This window comes from Epinephelus moara, chromosome 10 (genome assembly GCF_006386435.1).
Source record: "Epinephelus moara isolate mb chromosome 10, YSFRI_EMoa_1.0, whole genome shotgun sequence".
In the NCBI taxonomy this organism is placed as follows: Eukaryota; Metazoa; Chordata; class Actinopteri; order Perciformes; family Serranidae; genus Epinephelus; species Epinephelus moara.
In genome coordinates, this window is record NC_065515.1 from 27352512 (window position 1) to 27368919 (window position 16408).

Below are 16408 nucleotides of genomic sequence, written 5' to 3' on the forward strand. Positions count from 1 at the left end.
TGCAGTTGTTAAAGACGGGGTATCATGGAAAACAAGAACTGTCTATGGGGATTTCTTGAAGTTAGACATGTTATTAAAGCACAAATTACAAGTATTCCTTGCTACTTTGCCAAATTTTCCACTGCGACAACTGCAACATTCAAACAAGCCTATATGGACTGCCACTTGGTGGGATGGCAAAGCTGGAAATATTGAAGGTATTTGGCATCTTCGGTAAGTTTTTTTCAGGTTATGAATCAGGTTTGTAAAGACCATTTCAGTCTTCTCAAAATTGTAAACATTCTAAATGGGTCCCTTTCCTTTCCTGGGTATTTCCATTTTGACTGTTTGTAATTACAGCCACTGACAGGAAGCAAACAAACACCAAGACTGTTGCCCTGGCAATAAAATAGCAATGAAGTAGTGTATACTGCTGGATGTGATCTTTCAGCCCTGACACCGGACAAGAACTGCAATACTAGACAATTCTTGCCAAAAACAAAAGAACTGGATTAATGCAATGCAATTGTAAAATTCTTGCTTTCTACAATATCTTTGAACAGCAACTATGGCCAGTGTTTATGGCTAGAAAGCTGTGGATTAGGTCTGTAACAGGACACACACTCTAGTTTCTTCTGCATGCAAGTCTGATGTGCTTGGGCTAATCCAACACCCCAAACTCCACACTCTTAATCTCCACCTTGATATGTATTGAGAGCACGACTTAATGCATTGGTAATGTTGGCACTGGATGTAAATCTGGCCTGTAAAGCATACCCTGGCAGCCTAGCACACCTGCCTACCAACAACTACTATGGCTGTGGCTCAGAGGATGGTCCACCAATCGGAAGATTGGCGGTTCACAGGTCAAAGTATCCTTGGGCAAAATACTGAACCCCAAATTGCTCCCAACAGTTGTTCCATTGGTGTGAGAGAGCATGTGAATGGTTATTGAGTAGCAGGTGGCACCTTGTACAGTAGCCTCAGCCAGGAGTGTGTTAACATGTGTGTGAATGTGACATGTAGGCCTCTAGTTTCCCGGCGCGGCGTAGGGTGGCGCAGGGTGGTGAACCCCGTGCAGAGCTAGTTTCAAGCATCGCAACCTGAGGCGCGCTCAGTTTGGTACCTTCGCCGAAGGTGTGCTAAAAGCTCGCCAGCTGAAATCAGGTCTACTGTCAGCGCAGGCGGAGCGCAGCCGGTGTAAGTCGAAGTTNCTTAGAAAAGTCAAAAGAAAAGAAACAGAGTGAGACTGAGAGAGAGAAAGAGAGAGCGCGCGCGCACGAGAGAAACGCTGTCAACAAATTGCAAGTTATGTTCGGTGTCTTAAGGGTTTACATGCTTCATGTGATTGCCTATACAAATGTTAAAATGTTCTTGATTAACGTGATTCACAAAGATGGAGTACATTATTGCGAGGAGGAGGAGGAGGACTTACGCAGAGAGGGTGTACCGTCAAAGGACACACGAATAACTGGAATACCGCCGTATCCAGTGTAATTGTCATTTCATGTCGTACTCTTTTTCATTACACAGGAACAAATTACATCTATCCCGTGAGGTGGTCCAAGTGGTGACACACATCATGGCCTCTGATGTGCACCCCAGTTTGCATCATCAGCCCGTGGAGGTCTGCTCGCAGTTCCGTATATTCGGAGACTGCGAGCTTGGACCTCCCGGACCAAAACATCAGTTTCCTCCTGAGAGAAGTTTGGCCGTCTGACGCTGCTGCTCTCTTCTGCCATGGCGAATTGAGTAAACTCTCATTACGCCTTCGCACGGCGCATTTAAGGGCGAAGAGAGGGGCTCATTTGATTGGTGTGATGTGTGTAAAACCCACTCCACAAGCCTTCTCTCCTCCCTCTTTCCGACCTGCGCAGGTAGGAGGGACTGAGGTGGGAAAGAGGAGTAGCTGCGTCAGCGCGCACGGTGTGCCAAATCCGCCTGGCCACACCCAGTTGGCGAAGCGCAGGTGCGCTGCGCCTCCGCCTCGGCCGGTCAGTGAAACTAGAGGCCGTAATGTGAAAGGCGCTTAGAGTGGTCAGACAAACAGAAAGGCGCTATATAAGTGCAGTCCAATATTTGTATTTTACACTATTATGACATAGGGTGCACATCCTGCTGCTGTCTGCATTTTCATTGCCAATATTAGAGTAAAAACAAAAACAAAATTTTTAAAAGCCTTCTTGCTGGTCCATAGTTTTCTTTGTTTGATATATGTCAGAGCAAGTCAGGAAGATTTTCAGGTTAATAGCGAGGTCCATGAGGATGAGACAGGCCCACCTGACAGTAAAGACAGTGATTGACAGGAAGAGTACTTTACAGATGGTAGCTTAAACAGTGGTTTAAGCACCAGATGAAAGAAAGACCACCTTGAATCCTGTAGCTTCAGTGTCAGGTGGTTGACAGCGGTCGTGACACTTTATAGTCTGTAATGTTTAAAACCTTCAACAGTAAGTGAATAAAATAAACTCCATAATCCCTGTCCAGTACTCTAAAGTGGTCTATTAAATTTGGTTGTAGATTTGAAATGATAAGTATCCTCGTCATTAAAGTCGCTGATATTTGCCTGCTCTGTGTTGCAGGAAAGCGGCCCATTTGGAGTTATCTGTGAAGGGGGGCTCGCGTGTTTGTGTTATGGTGCTGATGGAAATCATGAGGTGAAGACACATCCAATACGGGGGGGATACTATGCTGGATCTCTGATACACAGGGCCAGCAACACCACCAATAAATGAGTGCATCACTTTATAAATTATACTATTGTTACGCTAATGAACAACAAACATCCTGTTTCATTAGTGGTTAGGAGCTCTGAATATCAAGCCATTTTAAGTGAGACTGACTAACCTCTGTTCTACAAACACATCACCAATCTGCTTTAAAAATCAAACCAATTTATCACAAAAAATGGGGTTTTGTCAATACAATGTTCCACTGATACGTTCAGCAATATTTGTTAAACTGCTCTATTACATGACTGACAATGTCTAACAAGGTTCAAGAGAAAAGTTAGGAAAATCGACTATTCATATTTTATAAGGAGCACTTCTTCTGCTTGGAAGGATTCATTATCATGTTTCCCATGGTGCCTTTGGGCAAGGCTCTGTAAGCACTGTGCTAAAGCTGCTGCACAAAGTGTGGTGCATTTCCAAAAACTCATACGGACACCCTGGTGTATTGTCAGGATATGTTGCACAATGTGTCTTCAAATGTTATGAGCTAAGGAGCCGTTTTTATGCAGTTCACCACCTCTATCAAATAAACTTCTCTGTCACTCCCGATGGCAAACTATGTAATAAAGCCGAAACGCCATAAAAATAACAATAAAAAATAACATGAAATGGCCTCTGAGCTGACACTCGGGAGGTTAAAATGATAAAAAGTACGAGGGAGACTGGCTGTACGGAGCACTCTAAGGCTCACAGATACACAAACACAGCAGGCGTGCATGGAGTTTGGATTTTCACAGAAACATGTCTAATTATAGGCCTCTATCTGAGCCTCACATGTACACACATGAAAACACGCTAACACGCTGTGATTCCTTCTTCAGATGTAGCATTTGGACGCACATTCTCCATTAACTAACCACACCTCTCATTATATCCCGTAGAGAGGACAAACAGCAGGTGACGAGCAGCAAAAGAGCTCGCACATGGATTCAGGTGAAAGCTACAGCATGATCCCTAATCAATCTAGCCTTTGAAATACACTCCTCGACATTAAAATCAATCATCGTTTCACTCCACTAACATGTAATGTATCAAACATGATCATTGCCCTCGGTTGCTATTGGAAACTGGTACCAAGTCTGTTTGTTTTACCTCGTAGAGCTGTGACAGATACACCTGTCACAGTCACTTTAAATGAGATCTCTGATAATACTCTCCAACGGGCGGTGATCCTATCAATGCTCATGCCTGTGTAGTTATGACCTCTCAGTTAGGACACAGAGTGGCTTTTACACTATCAAAACAACACACTACTGAGTTTCTTCATATTTTTTTCAACAGAGACTATTCAAGCTATAAAATGGATAAAAACCCTGCTGGGGTTTGAGGAAAATACTTACAAACTATATGATTAGCTGTAATAATGTAATATCTCCCCTGGTGGCTGCACAGTACACTGAACAAATGTACTCATTCTACATGCTGAGTCTAATTTGGCAGTTAAATATTCATGGCTGCAAACTGAATACAAATTCTCAGGTGAATACGTTACTGTACTGTATGTTTTTTGGCGATTTTGACAAATTGCAATTTTATTTTATTGCTCTCACGTGGCCCACCAGAAGTCTCAGTCCTTATGGTTTACTTTCAACTTAGTGTCTGTACTGTGAGCAGCAGCTTGATGTTTCTATGAGGAACTTCAAAGCACTGACGCTTAACTCATCAGTGTGAGAATGCATGTCATGTATCAGCATAAGTTATCAACATAATTTGCATTCTTCATGAACTACTTTTGCTCTGCTGATCTGGAAGCTAATTCATAAACCTATTTTTCACCCAACAACATGATATAAGATATACACCTAGTTGTCAGTTTATTAGGTACATCATGCTAAAACTAATGCAGTCTAATACCCCTGCAATTAATCCTGTTTTGTTGAAACTGTTTTTGAGAGGTGTTGATTCATCTGCACGCAACAACGTTTCTGGTGGCTGCAGTTTGTGGTGGTGCTGCATTACACTAGCAGGTGTTTCTATTATTTTGTCCACCCCATTTATATCAATCAGGGTAGGCTAAATAACATAAATGGCTCTCCGTGTCCTGCAATAAATCCTCCTTCATGAAAGTAGGATTTATCACATGCATTAGATAGCATTAGTTTTAGCTGGGTGTACCTAATAATCTGGCAACTCAGTGTATATTATATTCAACTCACAATGATAAATCCAAGTCATGCAGAACTGGACTGACCTTGCTTATGTCTGGTCGGTGTTTATTTTGCAGTAAAATACTTGAATTACAACAATCCCATCAATCCTTGTAATAACCAATTAATAGAAATCAGAGGCCTTGTAAAGCTTCACTGTACATTGTCTAATGCGTCTGTCTGTTGATAACCCGCTGAGGAGACTGCACTCGTGTCCTTCCCTGAAATTACAAACCACAATGCATGACAGTTAATATGCAGAGCCGCGAGCTGTGAGCTGAAACGCAGAGTGAACGCACTAAGCCGACACATCTCATCCACTCCTGTCGTCTCTATCCACTGCCATAAGAAGTTATTAAAAATGCTTCAACTTCACTTCAAGTGCAAGTAAAGGCTCCTGAGAGCATGGGAGATACTATACATGTATGTGGTGTCGTAGTATATGACTTACAGGAATAGTCTGGATTACTTAAAGTGGGGTTGTATGAGGTATTTATCCATAGTCAGTGTATTACCTACAGGAAATGTCGGTCAGCATGCCCCCAGTTTGGAGAAGTTGACAGGTGTACCAGCACAGATGCCAAGCACAATAAAATGTATTTAAGCCACCCAAAAAGGTCCCACCTAAAAGTCAGTTTAAGTGTGTGCTATTTTTAGAACATTTTCACCACTTTACCTTGGCGCAGATGGCCTTTCTGATGGGCCTTTCAGTTCTCCATTTATGCTCTTATCAAAGCCACCAGACTCCATTGACAAAATCAGCCATTTTAGCTCACTTAACACAGAAGGTGCTGATCTCCTGCTGCCTCTACTGCTGTATGTATTTTTTTTTGTGTTATTGTGTGACTTTGATTAATCCAAACTAACCATTTTAAATGTTTTAATTGCCAAAGTCACTCAATAACACAAACTTTCAATCAAGGCAGTTCTGCTATGCTAAAATACTGTTTTTCTCCATGGAGTCTGCTTTTGAAGAGACCACTTAAATGGCTTCAGTTCCCCGTTTGAAGTCGCTGTCTGATGGCAAAGTAAAGTGATGAAAATATTCTCAATATAGTGTGCACTTACACTGACATAGATTTTTGAAGGCGGCTAAAATATGTTTTGCTGCTACCCTCATCAGCAGTACAGTGTTTAACTTAAGTGGCGGTACTCCTGCCTGCTTCTCCAAACTGAGGGCATGCCGACTGACATCTACTGTATGTAATAATCTGACTTTGGATGAGTACGTCGTACAACCCCACTTCAAAAATCTGAACTTTCTCTTTAATGAAACTCAGTTCATTATTCTTTATCAGATGAAGACAATGAATGTGTTAATTAAAATGCACGGGAAGAATGTGTTTTAACTACTGAGTGATTAATCAGTAACAGATGAATGTAAGCCTGCATGCGACTTTCTATTTTCATTATAAAATATTCAGCTGATTTTTTTTCCTCTTAATTTTTCTATAGTAATTACAATTTTCTAAACCCAAGTTGACAGTAAAATAGCTTGTTGCAAAGCCCAAAATATTCTTATTACTATCATTGAAGATACTGCTTTGTCCAAAATTGCAAACAAAAAAAAAAAAATCACCTCGCCTTTGAGGGCTGACGAAAACCAGCAAATATCTTGGAAGCTGGAACCAGTAAATTATTCATATTTTATACTTTAACCAAGTTGAAATTACTAATCAGTTAATCAACTAATTGTTTCAGCTCCTATTGAGATGAGCTGTTTGACTACATTGTTCAGGGGTCTCTTACTGTAACTGAAGAAACAGCTCAGAAACCACCAGTCTAACCAGTTCTGCACCAGTTCATTTCACTATGTAAAAACCTGTTAAACCAATAAATCTCCTTCCCTTCAGTTCATATACACACATAGAGACAGACACACACACAGTGTATAGGGCTCCGAGGAGCATATGGATGAAGAGCGTTGACTCATAAAGCAACCAAGCAACCACCGCGTCCACCACATCAGACAAACAGCACATCTTTTCATTTGGAAAACAGATGGACGCTCGATTCCCAGAGAGGGGGAGAATGATGAGAGAAAGAGGAGGGCTGGGAGGAGGAGGAGGAGGAGGAGGAGGAGGAGGAGGAGGAGGAGGAGGAGGAGGAGGAGGAGGAGAAAGTAAAAATAGCGGCTGATAAGAAGGAGGAAGTAAATATTAAAGGGAGGAGAAAGAACAAGGAGGAGAGGTGTGAACTAGAGCGAGGGGAGAGACAAGCAGAGGGAAAGAAAGACAGAGGTTATCGAGAAACGATGCTGGTTTGTACCACATTGATTTTAGGTCCAAAGATTGATGTTAAGGCATTGAACGGTTTGTGCTTTTGCTTCTTTTTTCCCCCACCTACCACTCCTAGTGTACGTGATCGTCATAGGTGTGCAGGAAGGCTGTATAACTCTGACCCTTGCATTCATCACTTTTACTTGTTAATAAATTGGCAATGGAGGAATTTAATGTATTAGGCTTTTACCCACAGTCAGTCTGGATAATAGCTATGGGTTCATATGTGGAATGCAAATGTGTATTATAAATGTGGCTGCATTACATATATCAACAAGACCCATGACTATAAAAAAGGATTCTTGCTATGAAAGTTCTTTTTTCTTTTGCAAGTTTACTGGTGTTTCATGAAAGGTATCTATGCTAATTGGCCAACCGCCCTTAGTTACCATCGTAAAGCTTTCTGTTTTTGCACGCCATATATGCAATTTACAAAGAAAAGTCAGAAAATATCACTTTTAAACAACTGGTCCTTGGTTTCAGAAGGAGGTAAACAACAGCATTTCTAGGCAGCAACATTTGATTTTGACATCTAAAATGAAAACTGTTTTCCATCTCAACAGCCCTAGGAAGCAAGCTGAATAAGCTAATGTTAGCTGAACCTTATAAGAGGTCTTGAATACACCCTTCATGGCAACATACATGGTATTGTACTAATAGACTAGAGGCCAAAGCTACAGGCAAAAAATAAAAGCATCCTGTATTCCAGTGTTCAGCTATTGAGTCCTCTTGCAAGATTTAGCAACTATAGACATATTTTTGTGGCAAAATAAAGACCAAACCAAACAAACAAATTTGTACTCTTCATAGTGTTGTATTGTTTCGAATTAATTTTTCATCCATCCACACACCATTTAACACTTTAAATATATCCATGCCATGGATATATAAAGAGAATTAGATACAGCGCAATGTAAGTCTATAGACCCTTTTAGAGCCAATATCACAATGATGTCAGTTTGTTAGCTGGAGGCAAAACACAACTCAGCCACCACAAGGCCGTAGGCTACATAGGAGTCTTGTTATGTTATTGGAAGCCAGAATAGAAGGAGTCATGGCTCAAAACATACATTTTATCACATACCATACCATAACATCGTGTGTACTGAGGGTTATCATGTCCAAATAATCAGAATTTGGAGAGGTGTTAAAAGGAATATTGGATTTCTCCAAAACGCTAACTTTTAGCACATAAGCTAACATTAGCTTCGATAGCAAAACAAAACGGAGGAAACCATTGAACTGTCGTCCTCCTTTGTAAGATTGGCATAGTACTCAAACACAAAGCTGGCCATCCCACCTTCAGCAATCCTGTCACATCATCTATCCACTGAGTGAGAGCATACAGGTTGGCCGGTCTGGTCCCATTGGTCAGTGTTATATTTCTACATGAATTAAAGAATGGTTAAGGTATCACACATTCACTCCGCTCTGTACTCTGCTGCTCCGTCTCCCCAGACAGAGTGCCCAGAGTGAACTTTGCCACTCTGAGATTGTGGTGCTCTGGATAACCGAATGGTACATTAAAGTTATAGTTCAGGTTTTTGGACATTTTTTGACCTGCACGGCGTGGTGATGAACTGTCTTATTGATTTCTGTTGGCGTGCTGTCTTGCGGGCCTGCACGGCGGAGTGATACTGGCCAGAAAATAGTCCCAATTGATAGCAAGGTCTGACGTAATGCGGGGATGTTTTAAAATGATTGAAATAGTCTAACAAAACACACGCATACTTTTTTGTAGCTTAAAACCTTTTGGTTACGTGTCCCCTGTACATCTTCAGAACTACTTTTTCTCCGGTAAGCTACGGGCGATTTCTCAGAGCAGGAGGCTCGTTGAGAGTAGTGACACCGTCACATCAGAGCAACAGATGGTCAGCATTTCACACAACTTCATGTCCAAAAACCTGAACTATCACTTTAAGACAGCGCTCCGAATTTACTAACGGTCCAGTTTGTGCCAGAGTGCACTCCGGCAATTGGAATGAATATTTCAGAAAACACCAGTATCATCTTCCTCCATTGTCTAAAACAAGCCAACAGAACTTGCTAGCTTGCGTTAACTAATGTCTGTAGAGAATTGTTTTGCCTCCAGCTAAGCCGCGCCCACCAAAAAAGGGTCTACAGGAAGAAGTATATCCAAGCCACATGGCATCATGTTACATACGTACTTCCACTGTTTCGAAACTTCAAAAACTGACTTTAAAATGCAATTCCTGGGACCCAGGCCACACCTATTTAGGAGACAGGAAGTGTGTTCATACCATTAGCGCAGCTTGTAATGCTTCATCTTTTGTTATTGAGCATCTTTGGCTTGGTTACCACTGTAAGAGATGGGCAAGCTAATATTTGGAACTTACATTAGGACAGGTAAACACACTTAATCAGTTTGTTTACGCATTTGCTCTTGTGTTTTTGGTTCAGAAAAGGCTAAAAACACTTTCAATGTTGCTCTTTCCAGCCCAATGCATGCCACTTCAGCATGCTTATAAATCTAAAGCTTGACACATATTAAGCTTTGACTGGAAAATTGCTGTTAAGTAGGGAGGTTAATCAGAAAATGGTCAATTCTACCACACTGTTTCCTGTTGCCTGCACAACTCTACATTTTTAAGTATTCAATAAATAGCATCTGAAAATGATCAAATAGGGAGTAGGGCCTACAGGAGCTAGGATCAGTACCAAACCTGTGGTAGCAACATCCAGCCCATGTCAATGAAGGAGAGATGACAGGACAGAGCCTCCTCCCTTCTTCCTTCTGATCTCCTCTCCTCACATCCTCTCCTCTCTCTTCCTACTCACTTCTAACTCTGTCTCTCTCATGTCGCTGCATCAGACATCATGAAAGATTCACAGCTCTGCTTTTAACAGATCTTGCAAACCCCCCCTCACTATCTTACTCACACAAACTCAGGCAACCCTCCACCCCTGGATCTGAGCCTGTCTAGAAAAACAATGCAGAGATGGAAGCAGGAAATAGACAGACAACAAGGGAAAGGGAGAGGGACAGGTGCAAAACTTACAGAAGAGTATAAAGAAAATTGTGTATGTTTGTATGTGTGTGTGGACTGGGTATTCGGCGTTCCACATGGTGGCGTGTGCTGTGAGCGCCTGAGTGAGCATGTGATGTGTGACAGATGACGGACAGTATCAATTTCCTCTCTCACACACGCATACGTCAACACTCGCACACACCCGGACACTGTGGACAGATATGAGCAGACATCGCCAGATGTTGCAGCAGGTAAAATATTGATGCTGGTTTAAAGTCACACGGATATTTTTCTGTTGCTTTGTAGTGTTGCATTACTGTAACTTAAACTTAACAGGTGCTGTTAGACAAAGCAACATTTGATTAAAGCACAGACTGGTTTTGACCTCACAGTTTTCCCTATGTGTGAAACTGTCTGAGCACTTGAACTCAACATTCTTCATTCATAGGAAATGTACATTTTCTGTTGCAAGTTTTCTGGAAATTTGAATGGAAACTTGACAAATGAATGATAATATCGAATCATTCTTCAGCCCCAGGGACAGTTAACAATGTAAATGAATGGAGGCTCCGTCGTTGACTCAGCATTGTTAAGGAGTTATTGACTGGTAACCAAACCTGTCATGTATCATAATCTACAGGTAACCCAACCTAAAAACACAGTGTATCATGTTAAACCTCCCTGCATCTCCTCCATGTTCTTTCAAACAGTCAACAACGTGACAAACACTCAATATGTAGGCTACATAACACACACGGGTGTCAAAACTCAATACCTTCCGATACAGAATATGAAGCGTACACGATATATAGTCCCTCTCTGTTTCTGTGTGTCATACGATCACATGGGTGTGTGCTGCTCTGCATGGACAATGCATGTGTGAATGAAACTAAGTGTCTTCCCTGGGGAAGGTGTTGGCTTTCACTGAGTTTTAAACACACATTCACTCACTCTCACACACACACACACACACACACACACACACACACACACACTATAGGACGAGCTAGTTCTTTAACTATTGACCAGGTACAATGTGAGTGAGTTAAAAACGCTCGCAGGCACAAAGACAGACAGGCAGACAGCAGGAAAGACAACTTCCATTCACATGGGTTTAAACCTATAGGACAATAGGTGTGAGAAGAATGGGGGCTTTTTTTAAACTCTGCAGGAATTAAGAGCATATGCTTATCAAATTACACACTGTTTACTTAAGAATTGTGATATTTATCATATACACTGGTAAATACAGATCTCACACCGTTTACACCCGACAACATGTATTTCATATCCTCTAAATCTGATAAACACCTGGCATCATATTCTGTTACCATTCTTCCCCTTGCATATTTGCTGTACTATATATTCATATCATACACTTACTTTTTGAATTTGCACGCACATTTTTAAGTCAATCATCTGTATTGGTTCGGAAAAACAGGAGAGACAAATGGACAATTTTGCTTTCTTTTCTCCATGCAACAGCTAATTGCATGTTAATGATGTTCGACTATAGTAGAAACAGCTGCCAGAGGTAAAATGAGTGTTTAAATGAGTAAAAAATGTACTCACAACAACAACATTCCTGCGTACAATTTTGTAGTTTTTACTCATTTTAAATGCACTTTTGCGCTGACACTGTATCACTTATTCATGGGATTGTTTGAAAGACTGTGTCATAGATGTCTATCAGACCTCAGAAGTACTAATAGAGAGTAAATGACTATGTCTGAAAGCTCAATACTGTTTGACAAAATGTGTCTGCGGCAGAAAATCAAAACTAAAGATCGAATGCTTAGTCTTTCAACATTGTCTTCTAACACACTGACTTTTGCCTTTTTTAAATTTATAAAAGGATTTTGTAGACATCATTATTTTTCTCAAAGTACGGCAGTGAAAGAGGTTTTGTTTTGGTGCTGAAATACAGGTACTGGAATCAGAAAATTCCAGACACTAGCCATTCCTAACCAGAAGGACTATCATTATAATTATTAAGGGATTTGTACACCAGTGGTGTCAGAAAACTCTGAAAGATCAGGCTAAGCAAAAACTAATGATGACTGGCAGCAGCTGGGTCTTGTCCTAAATCATTACATAATACACTACAGATAGGACCTTTCACGGTTCCGTGTTTATGCATTAGCCACTGTAGTTCTCACATAAATGCTTGGCACATGGCACAAGTTTCAGTTCTGCAACCTCACTGCTAGATGCCATTAATTTCTGCACACAGGAGAAGTTTTCCTTGTGGGCTTTCTCCAAGAAAGCCCTTTCTGACAGAAATCTATTCATTTTAACCCAAACCAAGCTCCCAAACGTCACCAACTCAGCCTTAACCAGGAGAACTCTTTCTGGTAGAAAACCCTAGAGGGAAATTTCTCCCAGCTGCCTAATTCCTACACACTAGACCCTTCACTCAACTATTTGTGTTTCTGATGAGGATGTTTTGCTGGTTTGACTCTAATTTCCCTGTCGTAAAACACGTTAATCTTAATATACAACTTTCTAATATCTTTATAATGAGGTAAGCCCCCTGCCCCCCAGGAGAGCTGTCTATCAGCATCAATACAGGCGAGACTAATTCACACAGCCATACACATAAAAAAAAATCAAATTAGTTTAATGATGATTTTTTAATTAAACACAGCTGTTTTATTAAAAGAGAGACAGAAAGTGCCTTTATCCTTAAAATCTTCATGTCAGTGAAGATTCTCAGTCATCCAGGTCATGGTTATCATAAATGCTATGTCGTAGGCTACTGCAAGCAAGTCCAGTTGCCTACGACAGAGCACTTATGATAAAATCTTCATAAATTCATCCAGCTCTGTCGGTCAGTTTTATAAGACCTTTTATAAGTTCTGACAGGCAACAGAGGCATCAAACCTCAATGTTTTTATAATCAGGTCGGTTTGAACCTTTAGAGACAGTGACAGAAAGGAAATAAGGCTGTCAACGAAAAGATCTATGTTTAAAAAGTTGTAAACAGAAGGTAGTACTTTTGATTACTTATTTGTATGCATACATGCTTGCAAAAATAATAACAGTTATTATTCCTCCTAATGGCCATAAAGGTGCAGAAAAGGCAACCAAATGAATGAATCAGCTTCACTTAGGTCTTTCCAGGTGTAAACACGACCACCTCAGCCAGCTGCACCAAAATAGAGTTTAGATGAGGAACCCTCAGCCTGGGCAACACTAACACCCTCCAGAGTGACACTGACACAGGAGTGCAGGGGAGTCTGCTGCTCCCTGAGCGGAAAAGCTAAATTTACCAACCTTGTGTTTCTGAGATGAGAAAGATTGAAGAGCCCCCGTTCTGGGGAATTCTGCTGCCGGTCGCCATCTTTCTGTTCCTATCTGGTTGTCAGTATTAATGGGGTCTGGAAAGGAAGAACTCTTGCTCAAATAACTAGAGCAGATCAAGGTCCAAGTGACTGAAGCATTGTGTTTTTCATCTGTCAATAAAAGATGAGTTTTTAATGGAAAGGGAGGGAGAGAGTCGTGTCGGGTCTAACAGAGACCTTGAGTGACTCACTTGCTCTGTCTCTTTCAACCCACCTCACTGTCTGTCTCTCTTTTTTTTCTGTCTGTTTCTGTCTCCACCTTTCTTTGGTTCACTCCTGTGTTGTTTGTTGGTCTCTATTTCACCCACACACCCACGCACACATCCAATATTAATAACCCACCCGCCCATACAAGACTATTTTCATTGACACAACATGAAATGACCTTCACATCATACACGCTGAACACATACACACACCTCAATCTCCCCTCTCTCTTCTCATCTCCTCCTCCACTACATCTTTAGGTGAAATACTGGAAGAGACAGAGAGTCGGATGATTGCCTTAAAGGCCAAAACAACTCAATTTCCACAATTCCCATATTGCGCTTTCCTCAAGGCCAGGACAGTTTAATCAGTATGTGTGAAGGGTGGTCGACCAGAGAGATGAGATACACAGACTTTGATGTGGGATGTCTGTTCTGACTGACTGGCTGACTGACTGAGTGTCAAGCTGATTGATTAATTGACTGGCTGGGTAATTGACTGATTGATTAAATGCATGATTGCTTGAATGGTTGGATGGCTGGCTGACTGACAAGAGAGGGTACCAGGATAAAACAAAAGGACAGAATCATATCCCAAATCTTACTCTCTCCAACTTTTGTTACAGCAGGTTGTGCTGCAAGCCTGCTGAGCTGCACTTGTTATTCGATATTGCCCTGGGCTAGCCTAAATTATTAGTTTATGCAAATGGCAAAACAGGCCATTTCAGCATCTATTGAGTCCCACACACACACACACCCACACACACACACACACACACACACACATACACACATACACCACACCTGCAGTCCAGAGCAGAGCAGACAATGAAAAATGCCCCAGAACACACTACTGCTATGCAACATGGAGTTACAGCAGCCACGAGCAGAAAGCAAATCTATTCTCTCCTCTGTAGTTTTTGTTAAAAGCTGTTTACATCTGCAGCACCAACATCAGCAAACAACCATAAATGCCCCGCACAGACAATAATAGCTCCATAAGACACATAGCTGACACCCACCTGCAATTCTGCCTTCAGCAGACAATGAAAATGCCCCAGAAAGGGCTGTAATAGAGATGTGCAGGAAGAGTCTATAGACTGGGAAACACCTCAGTCAGGATGGGTGCATTGCTCAGTAATAAGAGTGTGCAAAGAGGCTGGAGAATATCACAATAACACCCTTAAACTGAGATGTAGACTAATGCAAGCACACTTGCCTTTTGGAACAATAAAACAAGTTAACAAGTGGGCTGAACAAGCTTCAGGAACAGGTTTATTTACAAAGCATGTCATCCTTATGAGACAAATAGCCTAATACCTAGAAGCATCATGCAGTTTCTAGGAATATTGAAACAGAAATACTACAGACACACTGTAAGTCCCTGTTGCCATAGGAGGTAAGAAAATATTAGAATAAGGTGAGAAAACACACTATTGAAAACCCCATCCTGTTAGGATATATTTGAGCAAAGCAGCTTTCTATGTTTTTAATCATAACTACTATAGAAAACTGACTCAGTAAGTGCTGTGAAGTGCATTTTTTTTCTGTAAAATTTCTCTAAAAACTCACCGGAGATCTCAGTCTGGGGCACCCCTGCCAGAGTGAACCCTTTGCCGGTGTAGAACTGCCGCAGGTCGGTGCAGCTCCTGTCCGCCCCGGCCACCGGGCCCGGTGCTGCAGAGAGACACGCCAACACACAGAGAAGCACCGGGAGACGCATCTTCTGAAGTGTAGTCCTCTTTTTCCTCTCACAGTCTGTCAGAAAATCCTAAAGATTTCTGATCCGAGTGAATCAAGCAAGAGTTCTTGGAAGATCCCTGTCTTCAGTTTTTTGTTGCTATCTTTTGATTTTCAGGAGTTTTCAGCGTGTCAGCAGAAGCAGTGTTTCCCCCGGTCAAACTGCACAGAGCTCCCGTGAAGTAACGCGCCAGAGACGGAGGCACCCGCGGCGGGCGAGTCCTGGGTGTTTCTGCGGGAGAATGGATCTGCGACGCGCGGCTGTAGGTGTCAGGTACACCCCGCTCCTCCTCCTCCTTCTCCTCTTCCTCCTCCTCAGCGCTGCTGGCTGTGGGCTGCAGAGATGTCAGAGACAAAAGACAGAGGAAAGGGGAGAGTGTGTGTGTATGTGTGTGTGTGAGAGAGAGAGAGAGAGCAGGTGTCGCTCAGTCAAAGCCGGTGCAGATCCACGCGCAGACTACCGGTTCATGATTATGATAATCAGCCGGTTTAAAGGCAACAAAAGAGCAAATCCGTTATTCTAAATGAGGTTTCAGAGAGGAGAAGAAGTATCCGGTAAATCCCTCTTTCCAGGCTTTGGGACAATGAAATGAGTGTTAGAGGGAGTGTGCAGCAGAGTGTTGATGCTCTCTTTCTCTCCCTCTTTGTGTGTGTGAGGATAAGAGTGAGTGTCTACTGCTGCAAGGACCAGGTGGGCTAAACAGCGCCACCTGTAGGTCCTCATATTACGAGGGGAGTGTAGAAGAGTGATATTCCAGGGATTCCCCATTAAAAATGTATAATATTTATTCTCATTAACTGAAAATGACAGTGCACACATTGGTTTCATTATTCCTACACACAATCCTCAAAATGAAGGCTTAAAATTATAATAAATCACAAATAAGGGAAAAGTTAAAATCATATGGAGGTCCATGCTTTGACTCCTAAATATCTTTGGTATTCTTTGCATGAAAAACTTGTATTCAGCCCAAACTTTATGCGCAAATTC

The 16408-nt window shown here is 41.7% G+C and overlaps 1 protein-coding gene across 1 annotated transcript in view; it reads right to left on the bottom strand.

The window, feature by feature from the left end:
- The window catches only part of LOC126397154 (glypican-1-like), a 50558-nt gene extending 34493 nt beyond the window's left edge, over positions 1–16065 (bottom strand). The window contains exon 1 of the mRNA XM_050055707.1: positions 15250–16065. Coding sequence (XP_049911664.1) covers positions 15250–15400 — 151 coding nt within the window. The 5' untranslated portion in view covers positions 15401–16065. The remainder of the gene's footprint in view (positions 1–15249) is intronic.
- Between the last annotated feature and the right edge of the window lie 343 nt (positions 16066–16408).